General features: G+C 39.6%; 1 protein-coding gene and 1 pseudogene across 1 annotated transcript; one reads left to right on the forward strand and one right to left on the reverse strand.

Annotated features, from left to right (window-relative positions):
• The first annotated feature begins 809 nt into the window (after positions 1-809).
• On the forward strand, positions 810-1,530 carry LOC125938401 (peptidyl-prolyl cis-trans isomerase FKBP1A-like; annotated as a pseudogene).
• Positions 1,531-4,902: 3,372 nt separating this feature from the next.
• Positions 4,903-16,984, reverse strand: LOC125938403 (butyrophilin subfamily 1 member A1-like). Its single transcript, XM_049653510.1, has 9 exons — positions 16,826-16,984; positions 15,924-16,271; positions 12,108-12,389; positions 11,822-11,989; positions 8,925-8,945; positions 8,804-8,830; positions 7,956-7,982; positions 7,486-7,512; positions 4,903-6,264 (listed from the first exon to the last, which is right to left on the reverse strand). The coding sequence occupies exons 1-9, from the start codon at positions 16,980-16,982 to the stop codon at positions 5,624-5,626; spliced, it is 1,698 nt and encodes a 565-aa protein (XP_049509467.1). The 5' UTR covers positions 16,983-16,984; the 3' UTR covers positions 4,903-5,623.
• Between the last annotated feature and the right edge of the window lie 4,755 nt (positions 16,985-21,739).

Genomic DNA, 21,739 nt, shown 5'->3' on the forward strand with positions numbered 1-21,739 from the left:
TCAGTTCCAATGCCACTTGGGAAAATCATGGGGAAGGAGAATGATTGGTGGCTTGACTAAGACACCCCAATCATTGAGCCATCACTGTGGCTGATGGATGGATTGGTCATCAAGGATCCTGTTCCCTGACACTCCTGATGCATAGGTAGCTGGTCGTAGTCATGAAAAGCATGGGGACTCTCAGAAGAGATGTACAGATTGGATGGATCTCAGTTTAAAGGAGAGGACTGGAGGAAACCAGAGACTTTAAGTTCCATTAGGGCAGTGATTGTGTGTGTGTGTGTGTGTGTGTGTGTGTCCTCACAAAAAGTGACATATATTAGTTGATCAATAAGCATTTATGAAATAGAGGAATAGATTCATAAATAGGATATTTATAAGATATTTTATCTGTATAATGCACTGCGGTCAGCTGTAGAGATAAAGTGATTAGTAAGGCTGATTCCTGCCCTAAGATATTTTTTTTATTCTACTACAGTGTCTCTTTGTTTTTTGAATGTCTTATCATTCCTTTCTAGGCTCTATTCAGAATGGGATTGCCAGAGTGGTCCAGCAATAAATAATTAATTGATGGAGTCAGATGGTGAATTCAAGGTCACTACTTTGTCAGGAACTATGGGCTACTTGGAGATCCTTCATTGCTTGTTGATTTACTCATAGCAGAAATGAGGATATGATGGAGGATGCTACCCATCACATTTCTACAACTGTGATCCCAGCAGAATATTAGCCTTAATATTTTCTTTCATTGCCACCTGTGGCCTATGTTCTTTAAGATCTAAGCTTAGAAGGACAAAACCCATTAAAATGAGTGGAGGAATAGGGGCGCCTGGCTGGCTCAGTGGTGAAGCATATGACTCTTAATCTCAGAGTCCTGACTTCATTAGAGCTTACTTAACAACACCACCACAACAATGAAAACAACATTTCAGAGCCAGGGAGCTGCCCCCCAGGTCCACAGTGGGTCTGCCTGTCTGCCCAGCCTCTGCTGCAGCCATGGGAGTGCAGGAGGAGACCATCTCCCCTGGAGGTGGGTGAACCTTGTCCAAGCATGGTCAGACGTATGTGGTGTACTACCCAGTGATACTTGAAGATGGAAAAAAATTGTATTCTTCCCAGAATAGAAACAATCCCTTTACATTTATGCTAGGCATGTAGGAGGTGATCCGAGGTTGGAAAGAAAGGATTGCCCAGGTGAGTGTGGGTCAGAGAGTAAAATTGTCTCCCTAGACTACATCTACAGTGTGGTGCCACGGGGAACCCAGGCATCATCCCACCAAATGCTACTGTCCTCTTTTGCATGGAGCTTCTGAAACTGGAATGACAGGAATGACAGGGCCTCCTCCCCATTCTTAGATGTGTCATGGAGGGATCCAGTGCCTCCAGAAGCACATGTGAATCATATGGAGCTTTTTCTGACATTCCACAACACTCTGTATAAACATGACCCTGACTGAATATGTTCTGGCACCCAGCTCTTTGCTCTTTCCCTTTCTTCCCCTAAGTGTGTTGAACTAAACTATATGCCATAAATGTCGTTACTCATTTTATTTAGTTTTTGCTTTTGGGGTGAAGGTTCAGTTTCAGTCTTTTGGATCTAAGTTTCCATGTAAGTACTAGTCAAGTATTAACAGCACAGGTAATGGGTTAACTTTAGAATAGAAATTGGTGTGGGTTGGGTGGGGGAGAATGCAAGAATCTTTATTTTATTATTTTGGATGAAATTTTTATCTGTCATATATTAAACATTCTTGCTGCTGCACTGCTAAGTCATAGCAGATTTGAGGTGTTATTGAGGGCCCGCTCTCCAAGTTGAGACATGTCCTTGGGTCAAATTAAAAGTCCTACCTAAAACTAAAGTGGGGAGTGGGAGATCCTTGCCTCCAATATACCATGCCAGTCTCCCGTTAAACCCTCTGCCTTTTTGTTTGTTTGGTTTTGGTTTTTTTAATATAATTTATTGTCAAGTTGGCTTACATATAACACCCAGTGCTCATCCCAACAAGTGCTCTCCTCAATGCCCATCACCCATTGTCCCCTCTCTCCCATCCCCCATCCACTCTCAGTTTGTTATCTGTATTCAAGAGTCTCTTGTGGTTTGCCTCCCTCCCTCTCAGTTTGTTTGTAATTAATTTTTTCCCCTTCCCTTCCCCCATGGTCTTCTGTTAAGTTTCTCAAGATCCACATATGAGTGAAAACATATGATATCTGTCCTTCTCTGATTAACTTATCTCACTCAGCATAATACCTTCCAGTTCCATCCATGTTGCTGCAAATGGCATGATTTCATTCTTTCTCATTGCCAAGTAGTATTCCATTGTATATATAAACCACATCTTCTTCATTCATTCATCATTCATCCATTCATCAGTTCATGGACATTTAGGCTCTTTCCATAACTTGGCTATTGTTGAATGTGCTGCTATAAACATTGGGGTACATGTGGCCCTATGCATCAGCACTCCTGTATCCCTTGGGTAAATTCCTAGCAGCACTATTGCTGGGCCATAGGCAGATCATTCTCACTGAGTTGCTGGACACTACAGGTATCTGTGTCCAGGCTAGGAGGGACCTCTGAAACCTTCTTTGTGGCCTGGCTTATTATTACTATTTTTTTTTCCATCCTGTGGTTTTTCTAATGGATATTAAGGACTTTTGTAATTTCATAGCTATCCAAGCTCTACTTCCCCAATTGTAAGAACTTTAATCAAAAGTTTAAAATGAAAGGACACCTGGGTGGCCCAGTTGGCTGAGTGTCTGACTCTTGATTTTGGCTCAGGTCACCATGCTTCATGAGATTGAGCCCTGTGTCAGGCTCTGTGTTGATAACATGGAACCTGCTTGGGATGTTCTCTCTCCATCTCTCCTTGGCCCTCCCCCACTCTCTCTCTCTCTCAAAATAAACATTTTATTAAAAATTTTTTAACATTTTTATTTATTTTTGAGAGTTAGAGAGAGACAGAGTGCAAGCGGAGGAGGAGCAGAGAGAGAGGGAGACACACAATCCGAAGCAGGTTCCAGGCTCCAAGCTGTCAGCACAGAACCCCACACAGGGATCAAACCCACAAACCATGAGATCATGACCTGAGCCAAATTCAGATGCTTAACCGATGGAGCCACTCAGGCATCCCAATAAACATTTTTTTTTTAAGTTTAAAGTGATGGGGCGTCTGGGTGGCTCAGTCAGTTAATTAGGTATCTGACTTCGACTCAGGTCATGATCTCATGGTCCGTCCATGGATTTGAGCCCTGTGTCGGGCTCTGTGCTAACAGCTGAGAGCCTGGAGATTGCTTTGGATTCTGTGTCTCCCTCTCTCTCTGCCCCTCCCCTGTTTGCCCCTCCCCCCCTCAAAAACAAATAAATGTTAAAAATTTTTTTTTAGAGTTTAAATTGAAGGTGCTGGTTATAGTCACCCAATGAAAGTCCAGACATCATGACAAACTCTTGAGTGTTGTCTTGAGAAAAGCTTCAGTGTCTCCTGGTTTTGGATGTTCAGCTACCCCTGCTGATCTGTTTCCTTGCTTTTCTTCCCCCCTCTCACCCTTTGCTGTCCTGTATAATGATTTGGTGAGAGAAATTATTGCTGTCTACCCACTCCCACCTCCCCACACTACATATGCATGTCAAGTTTTATTATTGCAATAAAAGTGCTTTTATGCTGGCCTTTCTAAAACAAAAAAATGAGCGGAGGAGTAACAGGTGGAAGCATTCTGTAGTTTCTTCAGTTGAGATACTTAAAAACATATCTGAAACCTCATGCTGATTGTCCAGGGTATATAACAAATGTAAAATATCCAAAACTCAACCTGTTATCCTTCCTGTTCTATATCACAGTTTCAATCCCATTTGTTCCTATTTTGTGGTTATCTCCATGCAAAGGGTTCTTATGTCCAGAAATCCCTTCTCATCCACCATGTCCATTTGATTATAGCTATTCATACTTGTCCACCATTCATTTACCTCTCTCCTGCCTCTATTTTTGCTTGCTTATTATATAAGCCCTCCGTTTACTGTCAGTAAATTTAATATTCAAGGCTCTGGTTTCATTCTTCCTGGGTTTCAATGCTGGCTATAATGCATCAGCAGAATGTTGCTAAGGAGATACATCTTCCAAGAGAGGTTGATAATGAGATGTATGGTTTAAAGATCCGTTAATATTGTATACAAATCTAAGTGGATCTCTTCTATCTCCAGGAAGAGGGAGCTTGTTTGACAGGAGAAGCTCATATTTTATATCCTTGAAGACATAGGCTTAGTTGCATTAAAGGGAAAGAAACCCTGAAGAGTGGGAAGAAGATGGTCAGAAAGAAAAAAAAAATTTATATATATATATATATATATATACCCACAAACCATGGGTTTGTATACAAACCATATATATATATATATATATATATATACATATCAGCATTCTCAATGACTTTTTCTCCATGAAGCCTGTAGGTGTTTCTTCATTCTTATTTGACTATTTTTCTCTAAAATCATAAACTGCAACATCAACTCCTTTTTCATTCACATACTCACATAGGGCACAATTCAGGACCTGCTAACCAGTGAGAATTTGGTAAAAAACAACAAAAAGGGTGTGTGTGTGTGTGGGGGGGGGGTGGGTAGGTTTCTCTCACAGAAGTCTTGGGCTCCTGCTCAAATGGTTTATAGTTTTATATTAGTTCTCCCTACCCCATGGCAGACTCCAAGTTTAGAGGTCAATGGCCTGAAGAAAGGACAAGCTGAGCTATTAACTTTCACAAAACTTGGACAGTTTTGTGTATCTCTAACACTAGTAACATGTATCAAGAATTTACTCAACTGTGATTCTTCCCTTCAAACACCACCCCCTCCTTCATATTTGATAACAAAACTAGTAAGAAGAGAGATTTTTCTCTTTAAATGCAGTTTCTTTAAATGTTTATTTATTTTTTATACAAAGAGAGTGTGACCAGGAAGGGACAGAGAAAGGGGGGACAGAGGATCCAAATCAGGCTCTGCGCTGACAGTAGAAAGCCCAATGCAGGCCTCAAAGTTACGATCCAAACTGTGAGATCATGACCTGAGCTGAAGTCAGATGCTTAACCGACTGAGCCACCCAGGCACCCCTCTTTAAATGTAGTTTTAAAAATACTACTTCAACACACACAACAGAAGAGAGGCCATGCACTTGTTTTGGATTTTCTTGCTGCTGCTCAAAAAAGACACTGAATTTCCCCAAAACCAATGCGAGAGGAAACTCCCCCAGACATTTTGTAGTTGTCCCATTTCTCTTTCTGCCTCTCTTTTTGAAAGGGGTTGATAATGTACCTAGTGAAGCTGACCTACTCTCCACACAGGGACAGCTTTCTTGTTTTTTCTTTTAATGTTTATTTATTTTTGAGAGAGAGAACAGTGTGTAAGTGGGGGAAGGGCAGAGAGAGGGAGACACAGAATCTGAAACAGGCTCCAGGCTCTGAGCTGTCTGCATAGAGCCCAGCGTGGGGCTTGAACTCAAGAACTGTGAGATCATGACCTGAGCCGAAGTCAGACACTTAACTGGCTGAGCCACCCAGGCGCCCAGGGCAGCTTTCTTTGAGAATATACTTATAAGAAGCCTGAGCAGAGACAGCAGAAGTGCTGACATTTCACCCCTTATGGAGGTAATAGAGGATTAGCCTCTTGGGCAACACCCATATCACGACTCTTTAAATGAGTCTTTGGAGAAGACTCAGGGTAATTTTCAGTGTCATCTGAAGCTGAGCAGATGGTCACATATGTGCCAGCACCCTGAAGGCTTAAATAAGGATGGAGGGTCCCATAGAAGGTGATTCCAGTAAAGGAATAGATGTGGGATCCATCAACCATGTTGTAAAAGGACACATCCTTATCCTCCAAGTCCAGGAAAACTCCTATCCTTTGAGGATGCTGTCTCAGTGACAGAGACTCTGGGCGGGAGATGAGAACTCCTTTGTTATATGCTATCACCCAGAAATTCTTCTCTGGACTTTCTACAAACCACCCATTTCTCTCCGCTGTATCTGAGCAAACACCCACAGCCCATCTAGGTTCAAGTCCAACTTCTGTGCCTATATTGACTTCTATCTCCCAGTAATGTCTCCCTGTGGTAAAGCAATTCTGGCCCAGAACACTGAAGATGGTTTCAGATTCCCCTTGTCCTTGGCGTACTGAAGCATCACAATTCTGAGGAGCATTTCCCATTAAAGAAACTTGTTTTCTATTCTCAGATAGGATGAGGTTGTGATGAGCTGTGTCTGGATCCAGAGTAACAGCAACTGCAAATGTGGGGGGTGGGGGGGGGGGAATAGGTCATTCCACAGTGGAAAGTGGTTGTCCTTAGGAAAGATGCTGTCACTTTATGCTTGCTCTGAGTAATTAGGCCCTGTCATATTCCAGTCACAGTGTATCTACTTTCATTTAAGCTTCTTTGGTATCATTTTCATTTGGAATCATTTATTATGTAATAATTAAGTCACCCACTTCTCATGCACTCTTATTAGATTTCTAATGGCTGAAATCTTAGGCTCTGTAGTCAGAAAGATCTGAATTTTGATAATCACTCTGTCTTTAGTAAGTGTGATCTTGAAATTACTTTGTTTCTCTCAGCTTCACTTTACCCTCATAATCATGGACACAATTATGATACCTCAGCATAGGACTGTTGTGAGAAATAAACAAGATAATGTGTAGAGAACTCAGAACTAGGTCTTGCCCATGATGAACACTTGGTAAATTTTTTAGCTTCCAATATTTATAGTAACACTAATACCAGTAGTAATAGCAGACTCCAGTACTGATACCAGCAATAATTAATCTGTTCTTCTGAAATCAAACATCATCAATAGTCAGAATTTTTCTCATAAGAATTTGTATGTGGGAATACTAGAATGTGCTTTAATTTGGGGAAGATTGAATTAAATAGGAAACATTTGTGGATGCAGGGATATTCAGAGTAAAGCAACATGTACTAGAAACTGATAATCAACTCATAATTCTGGAAAGACTCTAAGATAGTTTTCCACTTACACTGAGATACAATGAGCTAGTCCCTGTCTCAGGCTGATGTAATAGACTTCCTTCTTACTGAACTGCTCTTGCAGTGTTATTCACGCAAATAAATCCACCGTATCACTAAGTCCCAGATTGAGAAGTCAATTCCTCAGGGAAATTCCTTTAATCCACCATATTTTTCTCATGGAAATCTTGTTCTTTCATAACCTTCATTACAACTTGTACATGTACTTTTCCATGAAATCAGAGATCAGATGTCCTTTATTTATTTGACCCTGAATAAACAGTTCTATAAATTAATTGTAAATGAATGAATGATATCAGAAAAGTAAGAAATCTGTTCACATTTCAGCATGAGATTGAGACTGAACTGAAAGCCATGAAATGAAAAAACAACCAGGTTTTATTGAGAGTTTATATAAATGTAAGAGTTTCTAATTTGTGATAGAAGAGATTGTGCGGGTCAAAATAATAAGGTCACTCACCTGCTTCAAACTGTTCTTTTCTCCAGTCTAAAATGAAAAAAAAAAAAACTCATATAAGAAAATACATCAAGAACATGTCTTCTCACCTGGGTGACTCAGTTGGCAAAGCGTGGGACTTTGGCTCAGTTCATGATCTCACAGCTCGTGAGTTCGAGCCCCGCGTCAGGCTCCGTGCTGACAGCTCAGAGCCTGGAGCCTGCTTCCAATTCTGTGTTTCTCTCTTGCTCTGCCTCTCCCCCGCTTATGCTCTCTCTCTCTCTTTCTCTCTCTCAAGAACAAATAAAACATTAAAAATTTTTTGAAAAAAAAAAGAACATGTCTTCTCAACTAGGAGAGAGAATCCCCTGTATTTTTTTGAAGTCCCACATTCAAAGTCAATTTTCCAGAATATAGCATGTCTTTGAAAAATGCCCTAGAATTGCCTCATGAAATCCCGGGGTGCCTGAAGTCCCAAGACATCTGTTACTCACCAGCATATAACTTTGCTTTTCTCCAGTCTGAAATAAAACAAAGGAATTAGATTCTCTCATCCTTAGGACCTTCACTCCAGACTATTAAATTGTTACAACCACATGAGATATGAAGATTTATAATAGTGCTATATTTCTGTATTAATCACCTCAATGACAGCTCTGGGGTATTTGTCTCCTTCAGTCTCCTGTTCTATTTCTCACATTTTCCACATTCCACCAACATATCTGTGATAGAATAGGAGGTTCTGATTCTTTTGGGAGAAGGATAAGATAAACTTGAATCGTGAGAGTGTATTGTAAAGCCTAAAACTTCATGTGCTGCCTTGACATCTTTGGACCTCACAGGGCTCTAAACGCCATAAGCTCCCCTTCTCTCACCAGATATGCCTCCAATCAGCAGGAAAATCTCCACATTCAACTAATTTCCCTACCAGTCAAGCCAGCTGAACCCCACCTGGTCCTCAACCTAATGCCTTTCACCTTCCTATCAACCTGAAAAGTTACTCAGACAAGCCAATCATATACTTCCAAGGAGACTAGTAGAATTTCATCTTATTATTACTAAAAAGCCTGCTTCCCTCAGCCCTTGCTGGTTCACTCTGTTCCCAAGTGAAAACCCATGTGGTCTGCATGACTTGTGGTGTCCTCCTCCCCCAGGATAGGAGTATAGGTGATTAATAAACTGCTGTCAAGCTCATATGTCCAGTGTTGGATGTCATGTGTCTAACCATCTTATCCTAATTAGGGCGGGGGACCCCTTCCTCACTAGCAAGGTGAATAGGGTATGATAAGAACAGAGGGACAGATGAGATGACTGGTCCAACCACAACACTGATATAACTTACCTTGTTGATATAATTGCTTTCTTCTCCCTGAAAAGGAATAACAACCTGTGAGGTGCAAAGTACCAGCATGGAGTAAGGACTCTATTTCTTGTACTAGAGCAAAGAAGAATGGAAAACTTACCAAGCTCTTTCTCAAGTGATTCTAAAAAGGAAAGAAAATAACAAAACATTTTATGGAAAAAAAGTCCGGACTACATTTCCTAAGCTCAGGTCCTGAACACTACTTCCATATACCTAGATCAAGAAATTCACCTTAATTGAGAATTACTGTGACCATTTTTTTTTCTAACTCCATGTTTATAGCAGTGAGTTTTCTGTCTCCATTGGAGAGAAGATCCTAGGCTCCATGTCTTACTGGAGGTCTTGGGACTCTAACTAAGTACACTCCTATCTCTATGTTCCTATAGATGCCATTTATATATACAGCCAACAGGGGAAGATGGCGGCGTAGGAGGACGCTGGGCTCACCGCGTCCTGCTGATCACTTAGATTCCACCTACACCTGCCTAAATCACCCAGAAAACCACCAGAAGACTAGCAGAACGGAATCTCTGGAGCCAAGCACAGGCGAGAGGCCCACGGAAGAAGGTAGGAAGGGCAGCGAGGCGGTGCGTGCTCCACGGACTGGCGGGAGGGAGCCGGGGCAGAGGGGCGGCCCGCCGGCCAAGCAGAGTCTGGCTTGCAAAAGCGGAGGGGCCGGACGGAGTATGTTCTGACAGCAAGCAGGACTTAACATCTGGAAGGTTATAAGCTAACAGCTCTGCTTGGAGAACGGGAGGTCTGGAAGACAACAGGAGGGAGAGTTGTTGAGCCCCAGACAACAGAGCTCAGCTTGGCAGGGAACAACGGCGCTCACCAGCACCATCTCCCTCACCCATCTCCCAGCCAAAATCCCAAAGGGAACCAGTTCCTGCCAGGGAACTTGCTTGCACCACCCAACGCTGTGCTTCTGCAGATCCATCCCTCCAGCGGTGGGTCTGACTCCCTCCCGGTGCCACAGGGCCCCTCCTGAAGTGGATCTCAGAAGGAAAAAAGAGCTGAGCCTGCCCCTCCCACCCCTGTGCACCTTGCCGATCCACCCCAGGTAATATGCCAGATCCCCAGCACCACAAGCCTGGCAGTGTCCAAGTAGCCCACATGGGCCATGCCACCCCACAGTGAATCCCGCCCCTAGGAGAGGGGAAGAGAAGGTAACACCAGTCTGACTGTGGCCCCAGCAGTGGGCTGGGGGCAGACATGAGGTCTGACTGCAGCCCTGCCCACCAACGCAAGGTATTCAAGACAGCACAGGGGAAGTGCCCCGCAGTTCCGCACCACTCCAGGGACTATCCAAAATGACGAAACGGAAGAATTCCCCTCAAAAAAACGTCCAGGAAATAACAACAGCTAACGAACTAATCAAAAACAATTTAAACAATATAACAGAAAGTGAATTTAGAATAATAGTCATAAAATTAATCACTGGGCTTGAAAACAGTATAAAGGACAGCAGAGAATCTATTGCTATAGAGATCAAGGGACTAAGGAACAGTCAGGAGGAGCTAAAAAATGCTATAAACGAGCTGCAAAATAAAATGGAAACGACCACGGCTCGGATTGAAGAGGCAGAGGAGAGAATAGGTGAACTAGAAGATAAAATTATGGAAACAGAAGAAGCTGAGAAACAGAGAGATAAAAAAATCCAGGAGTATGAGGGCAAAATTAGAGAACTAAGTGATGCACTAAAGAGAAATAATCTACACATAATTGGTATTCCAGAGGAGGAAGAGAGAGGGAAAGGTGCTGAAGGTGTACTTGAAGAAATCATAGCTGAGAACTTCCCTGATCTGGGAAGGAAAAAGGCTTTGAAATCCAAGAGGCACAGAGAACTCCCTTCAGACGTAACTTGAATCGATCTTCTGCACGACATATCATAGTGAAACTGGCAAAATACAAGGATAAAGAGAAAATTCTGAAAGCAGCTAGGGATAAACACGCTCTAACATATAAAAGGAGACCTATAAGACTCGTGACCAATCTCTCTACTGAAACTTGGCAGGCCAGAAAGGAATGGCAGGAGATCTTCAATGTGATGAACAGAAAAAATAAGCAGCCAAGAATCCTTTATCCAGCAAGTCTGTCATTTAGAATAGAAGGAGAGATAAAGGTCTTCCCAAACAAACAAAAACTGAAGGAATTCCTCACCACTAAACCAGCCCTACAAGAGATCCTAAGGGGGATCCTGTGAGACAAAGTACCAGAGACATCGCTACAAGCATGAAACCTACAGACATCAAAATGACTCTAAACCCATATCTTTCTATAATAACACTGAATGTAAATGGACTAAATGCACCAACCAAAAGACATAGGGTATCAGAATGGATTAAAAAACAAGACCCATCTATTTGCTGTCTACAAGAGACTCATTTTAGACCTGAGGACACCTTCAGATTGAAAGTGAGGGGATGGAGAACTATTTATCATGCCACTGGAAGTCAAAAGAAAGCTGGAGTAGCCATACTTCTATCAGACAAACTAGACTTTAAATTAAAGGCTGTAACAAGAGATGAAGAAGGGCATTATATAATAATCACAGGGTCTGTCCATCAGGAAGAGCTAACAATTATACATGTCTATGCACCGAATACTGGAGCCCCCAAATATATAAAACAATTACTCACAAACACAAGCAACCTTATTGATAAGAATGTGGTAATTGCAGGGGACTTTACCATCCACTTACAGAAATGGATAGATCATCTAGACACACGGTCAATAAAGAAACAAGGGCCCTGAATGATACATGGGATCAGATGGACTTGACAGATATATTTAGAACTCTGCATCCCAAAGCAACAGAATAGACTTTCTTCTCGAGTGCACATGGAACATTCTCCAAGATAGATCACATACTGGGTCACAAAACAGCCCTTCATAAGCATACAAGAATTGAGATCATACCATGCATACTTTTATATATACAGCCAACAAATCCATAAATTCACAGATCCCACCAAGTCTGATTCACAGTTTTACCTTTGTCTTTACTTTCTTTCTCTTTTTCTGCCTGGGCTTCCTGTGTTCTCTTCTTCTCCTGTCGTTCTTTCCAGGCCAAAAACACAACAGCACCCAGGAATATCCCAAGTATGATAAACGTCACAGCAAATGCCGTCATCCAAGGAGAGGTCCTAGGGAAGAAGGATTCTGATACAGAGGTCCCAAAGACTTGATTAAAAACATACACCAAGCAATCCTACTTCATCCTAGTTCTTAAATGTCCCCTCCTTACCCTTATCCTGTCCCCCAAATGAGCAACACTGACCTGGGATAGAAATGGTTTCCACCTGCTCTTGTCCAAAGAAGGGGTTCTTCATGGAGCAGGACACTTCTCTTTTTGAACTGTCTCTTACAATGAGGGATGCCTCTATTTGAAATAACCCATCGTCATCCTGGGTCTCAACCTCAGAAAGAGATGGTATCTTCTCTCCCATTGCATCTTTCCATTGCACCTCAGGCTGGGGAAACCACCTCTTGCCTGTGCATGTCAGTCTTATTCCTGTACCTTCTGGACCTACCATGAAAACATGAGGACCAGAACCCAGACCTGGAGAGGAGAAAGTCATTCATTTGAGACATGGACACTTTTGGCCCAGAAGTCCCTAATTTATACAGTAACACCAGTGTGGGGATATGGACAAAGCACCATCATTCTTGGGGGGAGGAGAGGGTTTGTTTTCTTCTCTTATTAAATAAACGGGTAATTGTAGTAAAATCTCAAGAGATTTGAAGCTGACACTAGGTCTTCATACTGATGCCTATCACATTTTCTCTACCCAGGCATATCTGCAATTGGCCATAGAAGGAAAAAAGCAGAGCAAATTTTACCAATGTTAATTTCTTTCAGGAACACACCAATATATCTATATCTATCCATTCCACTTACTGAAGTCTCTAGAACCACTACCTTTCTGTGATTAAACTGAGTCTTGTAGTCACTTCCTTAAACAATCTCATTTTGTAATGTTTTCCAAATTTTCTTTCTTCCTCTGAGTACAGAATAACAAAAAGATGAAGATAGCCAGGTGAAATGATTCCATGAAGGAGTCAATATGTTTTTCACTTTTACACTCTCATTTATTTATTTTCCCTCCACAACCTCTCCTTTTTAACTTTTCACAGGTTGGGTCTACTAATGAATCCAGCACCCATATTAAAACATTACACTACTAGAATGCTAGAAGAATCCACTGTCTCTGAGAATAATGGCTATCCTGGCTTCTAAGGCTATATATTATTTTGTACTTTTTAAACTTATCTCCTGACATGGTTCTTCTTAGTTCTGGCTTAGTCCTACTCCAATTCCTCAGATGTAGGAAATATATTATAAACCTCAGAGACATTGTCTTTTTTGGCTAAAAATTATAATGAAACTATTAATTTTTACTGTCAGATACTGACTTGCCTGGGAAGGACACACTTGTAAAAAATAGAAAGCAACCTGAAAGAAAATCTTCAGAATTACTTGAGGGAGGTGCCAACTCTCTTGAACAAAGGAAATGAATAGAAGTGAGTAAAACGGTTCATGAGCACAACAGATTCTTAACTATAGAGAATAAACTGATGGTTATGAGAGAGGAAGTGGGGTGGATGGGTGAAAAAGATGAAGGAGATTAAAGAGTATACTTATCATGATGAGCACTGAGTAATGTATAGAGTTGTTGAATCACTATATTGTACACCTGAAACTAATATTACATTGTATGTTAACTACCTGGAATTTAAATAAAAACTTTAAAAAAATAAATTAAGCAAGTTTATGTGAATGAAAAAAAGAAAAAAAGAAAAATAACATTCAATGTCATCAAAAGTATAGATAAATACTGTTAAGAATAAAAACTGGAACAATTATTAGACTGTCAGGGTGACATTGTGGTTATCCTGAAACTGGAATTATTAAAGTATAGGATAAAAAAGTTATAAGTTATAGGGGCGCCTGGGTGGCTCAGTCGGCTAAGCGTCTGACTTCAGGTTGTGTCATGATCTCATGGTTTGTGAATTCAAGCCCCGCGTCGGGCTCCGTGCTGACAGCTGAGCCTGGAGCCTGCTTTGGATTCTGTGTCTCCTTCTCTCTCTGCCCCTCCCCCACTCATGCTGTCTCTCAAAAATAAATAAACATTAAAAAAATTATGTTATAAAGTTAATTGTTTGAGAAGTTTATATTATATCAATTTATATTGCCGCATATTTTCATGCAAATATATGTATTTTGTGATTTTTGCAATAATATAAAATTGAAAACTGTCAATGTTCATTAAAAAGTAAATATTAACATAAATTATGGAATTTCTATATAATGAAAATACGTTTAGACATTAAAAAGCATAATTTTTTATAATCTGTCTCATATATTGTAAAGGAGAAAAAGGCAAGTTATAGAAAAAATATATCATGAAATATTGTAAATAATATTACTGTGTGTATATGGAGCAGAAAATTACTTGACACTTTAATGTGTTAACTGTGCTAAATTAACTTACTTAAATTTTCCTCTAAACTTTCCCCTCTCCTGATTCCAACTGTAATATTTCAGCTTCAGGAATATTTTTTTTGGCTTAAAGCATAACTGAATGGAGAAGACGACTCTCTTGCTGTATTGCTGAGTGTACAAATTAGTGAAAGTAATTGTGCAGTATGGGTGGAAAGAAGAATGTTGATGAGCTAGTGTCCATACGGGGAACAGAAGGAAGCTTTGGTAGATTGAATGGGAGGTTTCTCAAAACCTAACAAAGAGACAGAGATCTTCAGGGCTTCTAGAAGGGTAGCATCAAAAGTTTTTAATAATATCCGTAACTTAATCTTTGCAGTTAATGGAAGAGGTTAACAAAGTCTGGGATGATGATCATCCTAGCACTAACCAGTGAGGACCCAAGACTGGAGCTGAATCCTGAATGCTTTGAGCTGCATAGGACCTTTGCACAATGATTACTCAAGAGAAAGAGGGGCAGGAAGCCCCAGTAAGAATTAAGACAAAGCTTCACACTAGCCCGATTGGCTGGGGGCTCAAAGATTCAATTTTGTATTTAAACAAGTTACAATAAACATTTTAAAGGTTAGTTTATGAACAGAGATTAAGGTCTGCTACATAAATATATTATAATAATTATATAATATATAACATATATTATAATATATAATATATAATAAAATAATATCATATATTGTTATATTATATATAATATATACTATATTATTGTACTATTATTTTATTATATATAATTATATATTACTATATATAGTAATATATAATATATATATTATATATTATATATAGTATATATATTGGTATTGATAACAATCTGGTATTGATAGTTACTTTGGAGGAGAAAAAGGAATATTGAAAGGACAGAAGGATTATCAACTTATATTTTCTATATTTTTTGAATTGTTGGAGTTTGATACAATGAGTTATAATTTTATTGTAATTAAAAATAAAAAAGCACCAATGGTGCCAAAATTGACAGTGGCCAATTCAACGTCCTATGGACCAAGGCTCAGTCATTCCAGCTTTTCACACTGGTCTCTCTCTTCAGGGCCTTTTTATTTCCCAAAAGCTACGCAGTTGATGGTTTTCTCTACTTCTGCTTCACTTAGTCACTGAGCGTCAGTTATTTTCTGGCCTCAATCCTCTGGTGACAACTTTTGTTCTCTGCAATGCCTGTCCACCCTGCCCAACCCCCATAGTCACTTCCTCCAAACAGTGCATTCAAGACTCAACCACTGACATTCCCAGCTGAGCCTCTACCCAACACAGCAGCCAACTAGGACTCTGGTCTCTGATGGTAATTTTAGGGAATCATGGTGTCTTCCTTCAAAATGTGTGAGGAGAGACATATCAGAGAAATAAATGATCTATTTTTTATGGCAGATACTTATGGAAGTCATTGAATATTAAAGTACAGCACAATAAATGTATAAATAGATTAAGAGAATTTCGGATTAAACCCAGTGTGAAGGACGTTGACCAGCTCCGAGAATATGTACCTTTTTGTCTCTGTTCTGTTCACCATCCTCCCCAGAAATCAAATGCAGAGCACTTACATTCCCTTAGAACGATCTGTGTTCTCAGATAATTACTCACCGATCACCTTCAGCTCCAAAGTGGCTTCTTGAAATTCACTGCCTTTTTTAAAAAAACACTTGTATATTCCACTGTCTGAGATCCGGAGACTGTAGATTCTCACAGATACTCTTCCCTCAGTGATGTAATCTTTCACCAACTCCGCTCTCCCTTTGAAATCTACCAGCTGTTCTCCCACCTGCTCCATTCCATCCTGATATACATACACAGCCTCTGAGAATTCAGAACGGAACCACCGCAGCTCCATATTCTCTGCACTCATGGCCGGGGACACGTGACAGGGCAGCACTGTGTCCATGCCCAGCATGGCTACAATTGGCTCTGAGGGGCTGATAACCAAGAATGAATCTGTGGAATAGAGCCATAGTGAAAAGAATATCAATGACCTGTCTGGACATTTTGGAATACAGCATCATTATTGGCCCAGTAGAAGCCCGTAGACATTGTCATTCATACACTAGTTTCTGTAGCAAACATTCAGACTGAAGATGGTGGTGCACAAGACAAAGAGTATCTCTACCCAATCAATAGGGTAATCTCTTATTGAACAAATAATTTTTTAATTACAATGGTGAGAAATTCTATGAAGAAGTAGGGAAGAGTGTTGGGAAATCATGAAACCAGGGTTTTTAATTAGGTCTTGGGCTCAGAAAAATGTGTTCTTCATGAAGCAGAGACCTGAATGAATTAGAAGGCATTAGTGAAATAATTCCAGCTGGTCTTTCTCTCTAAACTAATCATATAATGGCTTATTTGCCCTCATGTATGGGCAGATAAATCATTATATCAAAATGAAGGATTTGTAATTAGCCCAGGCATATAGTGATAGGGTAATTTACTCCTTCTGTTCAGAGAATAAAAGAATCCAAGAATATAAAGTATAAAATATAAAATATTCTTACCTGAGCCCCACATGGACACCTGGAGAAGTAGGAGAGAGAAGAAGTCTCTTAGCAGAGACAAGTCCAGGAAACCCACCATCTTTCCCAGAGCAGACAACAGTATGACACAGAGTAAGGTCCTGAAAGTAGCTAGGGTAAAGACAAAAATGGGATCCATAAGGTAAAAAAAAAAAAAAAAAAAAAAAAAAAAAAAAGTCGTAGTTAAGACAATTTGCAGTGATTCTAAGAAATGGCCTCCAGAAGCTCTCAAACAACTGTAGTGTGTCTCTCAGAGAACATCAGAGAAGCCTTTAACACTCCCAAAAAAAGAACTTTTGTTTCCCTTTTCAAGGAAACAGTCTGTTTTAAAGTTTATTTATTTATTTTGAGAGAGAGAGCAGGGGGAGGAGCAGAGAGAGAAAATCCCAAGCAGGCTCCATGCTGAGCCCCGACACAGGGTTGATCCCACAAACGATGAGACCATGACCTGAGCCGAAATCAAGAGTTGGATACTTAACCAACTGAGCCGCCCAGTGAACAGTCCCTCCAAGTGAACAGTCTTCATCTCAACAGCCAAGTTCTGCAATGACAAATCTGTCCACAATCTCTCTAAATTCTTCTCTAACTCAATATTTTTTCCAATGGACAAAGAGACAGAAGGGAGGCAATGAGCAACCACAGAAAGAGATGGCTTTAGTACAAACATTAATTTGGCTTCAACAAATTCTACTTCCCCTCACCGCCCACCCCCCACCACACTCCTATCTGATGGAAGAGCACATATAACTTGGTTTGTCCTCTGTCAGCCCTTAGGATCCTTGCCCAAATGCTCTCACTTCCCTCTCTCTTGCCCATCACCCACAAAAATGCAACACTCACATCTTTTACATTCTTCTTACAGAAGTGAAGACATTCTGAAACTTCTCAGACTCAGGCCACAGGCACCATGGATAAATACTCTCATCCATTCCTTCCAGTTACCTGCTCTTGGCTGCCAACAGGTATCTCCAAGATGCCAAGAGGATATCAGACTTTGCAAAACATGGGGTCTAGGAGGAAGCCTGGGGTGGTTTTTTAAGGGGGTTGAGACAACTGGAAGAAAGATGGCCCCTACATAGGAATCTCTCAGCAGTATAGTTCTCTTTGACGATACTGACACACTCAAAACCGAAAGTAAAGTAAGATAAGGAAAGAAAACTTTGACCTGTCATGTATAGTAAATCTATCTAATGATTACTTGCTTATAAAATATAGACAGGATCAAAAGCAAGTCATTTCTTTCTTTCTGAGAAGTATATTGTCTAGGTTAATAGCATAGATATTAGAACTTGACTACCTGAGTTAAGATCCTGGTGAGGCTATTTACAACTTATGATTTTAAGCAAGTTATACAACCTATCTATGCCTCAGTTTCCTCATGTGACAATGGGTTGGATAATAGTATGTACCCTATTTTGGGTGAGGAGTACACAAGTGTATGTAAAGCACTTAGAAGAGTGTCAATAACTTATAGATTATGTGTAAGTTGTTAGCAATTTTTATTTTAATGTCTTGCTCATTCACCACAATATGTCTGCCATTCTGATGAGAATTTTGGACTCCCTCATTTCATTAGGCAGGGAACTGAGAAGACATGGGCACATTCATACTCTCTAACTCATCTCCCAGACAGAAATTTTCCCCACTAACATCCAGATTTTATCCATCTCAACAAGGATAAAAGAAAAACAGTATTAAAATTTCCCAAATGATCCTCTTAGATTTTCATCTTCATTCAATGCTATAAATAATGGGAGAGGTAAGGATGAGATTACTGTCCCCTGTCTACATAAATCATTTTTGTTTTGAAGATCCTGTAAGGTCTATGAATTCTAGAATAATTGTTTCTTGCTTAGAATGACAGAAATTCTGAGTTAGAGACTAAAAATTTTTTTAAAACTCTAATTTAGATTTTTGAAACTCTGTGTCTAAGATTAAATATCTATAAATGGTTTATAAGAGACATAGAGAACAAGAAATAAATACAAACCAGACACATTCTAATACAGTTGTAGATATGGCGCTAGTAATTTTTTAAAAAATAACATTCAGAGAAATTCAAAGAAACAAAATTGTCCTTTCAAATAGATACATTTAGTAACAACAAAGACTTTTGGATGGTGCTAATAGCATACAGTTGAATTAAAAAATGCAAAATCAGAAGCTCCTGGGTGGCTCAGTTGGTTAAGCATCCGACTTTGGCTCAGGTCATGATCTCACAGCTTGTGATTTCGAGCCCACATCAGGCTCTGTGCTGACAGCTCAGAGCCTGGAACCTGCTTCAGATTCTGTGTCTCCCTCTCTCTCTGCCCCTCCCCAACTCATGCTCTGTCTCTCTCTCTGTCAAAAATAAATAAACATTAAAAAAATTAAAAAATGCAAAATCAGTTGGGAACTCAAAAAGGAATTTTAGTTATAATTTAGTCAGAAATTAACAGAACTATTATAGAAACATATAAATGAAGTTATAGAAGTTATGTTATATAAACTATGCTATATCAAACCTTTATGACTTTGTGAGATCCAACAGTTTCTCTTAATTTTTGATTAATATAAATCCACTGCAGACAATTAACATGGATTAGTAGAAATGACCCAGTGTGACACTTATCTAACGCCTTCCTCCACTGTGCTGGGAGTTCCAGATCTTTTCCACCTGTTCTTATATAAACAAATACCAAAATATCTGCTTATTTCAAGCATTCTTTTTGAAACTTGCTTAAGTATGTAATCTCAATAGGGATTTGGATTTACATTTTCTAAACAGTCAGGGATTCGACATGAATGTGAATGATACTTGAATTTAAATTTATGAAATAAGTCACTACCACAGAAAAGCCACACAGTTTCTCTTGGAGGCAACTGCTCTTTTGGGAGAGGCTACCAGAAAAACAAAAACACAAAGTCAGCATGTGGCTCTTCCATTCCTAGGTAGCTAACTTCAGTAGACAACATCTACCAAATCTCCTATCTTTCCACCTTACTCCAACCCAAGTGGAGTAAACAGAGCATGAGATGTATCTCCAAACCTCCCTGCTTCAAGCCCCTGTGGTCAAAACCTCCAACTCTTCACTCTTTACATAAGAGAAGCTTTGTGAGGGGGAAAGTTCTGATTCCTTATTTGTCCAGAAATGTCTTTTGCCCTTACATTTAGATGTTCATTTTGTCACTTAGATAATTCTAGTTTCTACTCAGGGATGTAAAGACTACTTTGAATTGTTTTCTAGCAAATAATTTAACATTCAACATGGCAGATGTATGATGGAATCTGATTCTTCTCTTGTACATGAGGGATTTTTTTGGACTTTGGAAGCTTTGAGATTCTTTTTTATTTGTTTGGGATTCTAAAACTTTTTAAAAATTCATGCATAAGTGACATCTTTTTTCCCTCCAATAATCTAACTCTTTATGAAGTACTCTTTCTTCTGATTCTGGGCCCTAATCTGCTTCCCAGTTTGGAAAACCTATTAGATGAATGTTGAAGTTCTGGATCTAATGCACTTAATTTAACTTATGTTTCTTAGATTTTATCTCTTTGATTTAAAATATCAGATTCTGGAAGAATCCAGTAACCGTTTTTCTAGCCCAATACATTTTTTTTAAGTTTTAATTTAAATTACAGTTAGTTAACATACAGTGTAAGTTTCAGGTGTACCGTTTAGTGATGCAACATTCCATGTTACACCAAGTGCTCTCGCCCAATATTTTGACCTTCAGCAGTGTCTACTCCCATATCTGAGCCTTTCCCTTGGTTTCTACTTTAAGCCAGTTTTTCACTCCCAGGAATGTTGACTGTTTCTTCAGTCCTGCGTTTCCTACAGATGAATCCTTCCTATTGTACTTCACATTTGTATTTTTAAAAATCTTTATATGCATATTATTCTTCACTTTTTTATGTGAGAGAAATTTGAAAATTCAAGATAAGCAAAAATAACAGATAGAAACACCCATATTTGAGAGTCTCTTATGGTTTGGCTCTCTCCCTAACTCTTTTTTTCCTTCCCCTCCCCCATGGTCTTCTGTTAAGTTTCTCAGGATCCACATAAGAGTGAAATGTATGGTATCTGTCTTTCTCTGTATGACTTATTTCACTTAGCATCACACTCTCCAGTTCCATCCACGTTGCTACAAAAGGCCATATTTCATTCTTTCTCATTGCCAAGTAGTATCCCATTGTGTATATAAACCACAATTTCTTTATCCATGATGGGAGGGTGGGGAGGATGAATGATGGGCATAGAGGAAGGCACCTGTTGATATGAGCACTGGGTGTTGTATGGAAACCAATTTGACAACAAATTTCATATTAAAAAAAAACACCCATTTTTGGGGCACCTGGATGGCTCAGTAAGTCAAGCGGCCAACTTCGGCTCAGGTCATGATCTCACAGTTTGTGGGTTTAAGCCCTGCATGGGACTCAAGCTCAGAGCTTGGAAACTGCTTCAAATTCTATGTCTCCCTCTCTCTCTCTCTCTCCCCCTCCCCTGTTCACACTCTGTCTCCCTCTGTCTCTCAAAAATGAATAAACATTTAAATATATATATAAAAAAGAAACACCCATATTTGTATCACTCAAAAATAAATACCACAGGATACCTTTTTTTGTGATTTCAATGTCTATCCTTTCATATTTATTGAGCAAATAAGACCATACCGTTCACACTGTCTTAAAACTGCTTTTCGAAATGAATAATATCTTGTAGTGCTCACTTACCCTCCCTCCTCACCTTTCCCCTTAAAAACATTAACACTGCTATAGACATGATGTAATTCCCTTAAAATATTCTCCACAGATTGACTTTCCTCAAACAATTCTCTATTATTGGGAAAAATGTCTTAATATATATATATGAATTTTTCACATTTATTTTCTAGCTTTGTTGGAAATGTATATTG

This window comes from Panthera uncia (assembly GCF_023721935.1).
Source record: "Panthera uncia isolate 11264 chromosome B2 unlocalized genomic scaffold, Puncia_PCG_1.0 HiC_scaffold_24, whole genome shotgun sequence".
Lineage (NCBI taxonomy): Eukaryota > Metazoa > Chordata > Mammalia > Carnivora > Felidae > Panthera > Panthera uncia.

Coding starts and splice junctions, on each gene's coding strand:
- LOC125938403 (XM_049653510.1), bottom strand. CDS start 16,982: ATGGATCCCATTTTTGTCTTTACCCTAGCTACTTTCAGGACCTTACTC. Junction 7,513..7,955: donor AAAAGCAAAGTTATATGCTG/GTGAGTAACAGA, acceptor TTTTCATTTTAG/ACTGGAGAAAAGAACAGTTT. Junction 6,265..7,485: donor AAAAGAACAGTTTGAAGCAG/GTGAGTGACCTT, acceptor CCACATTTGCAG/TTGCTGTTACTCTGGATCCA.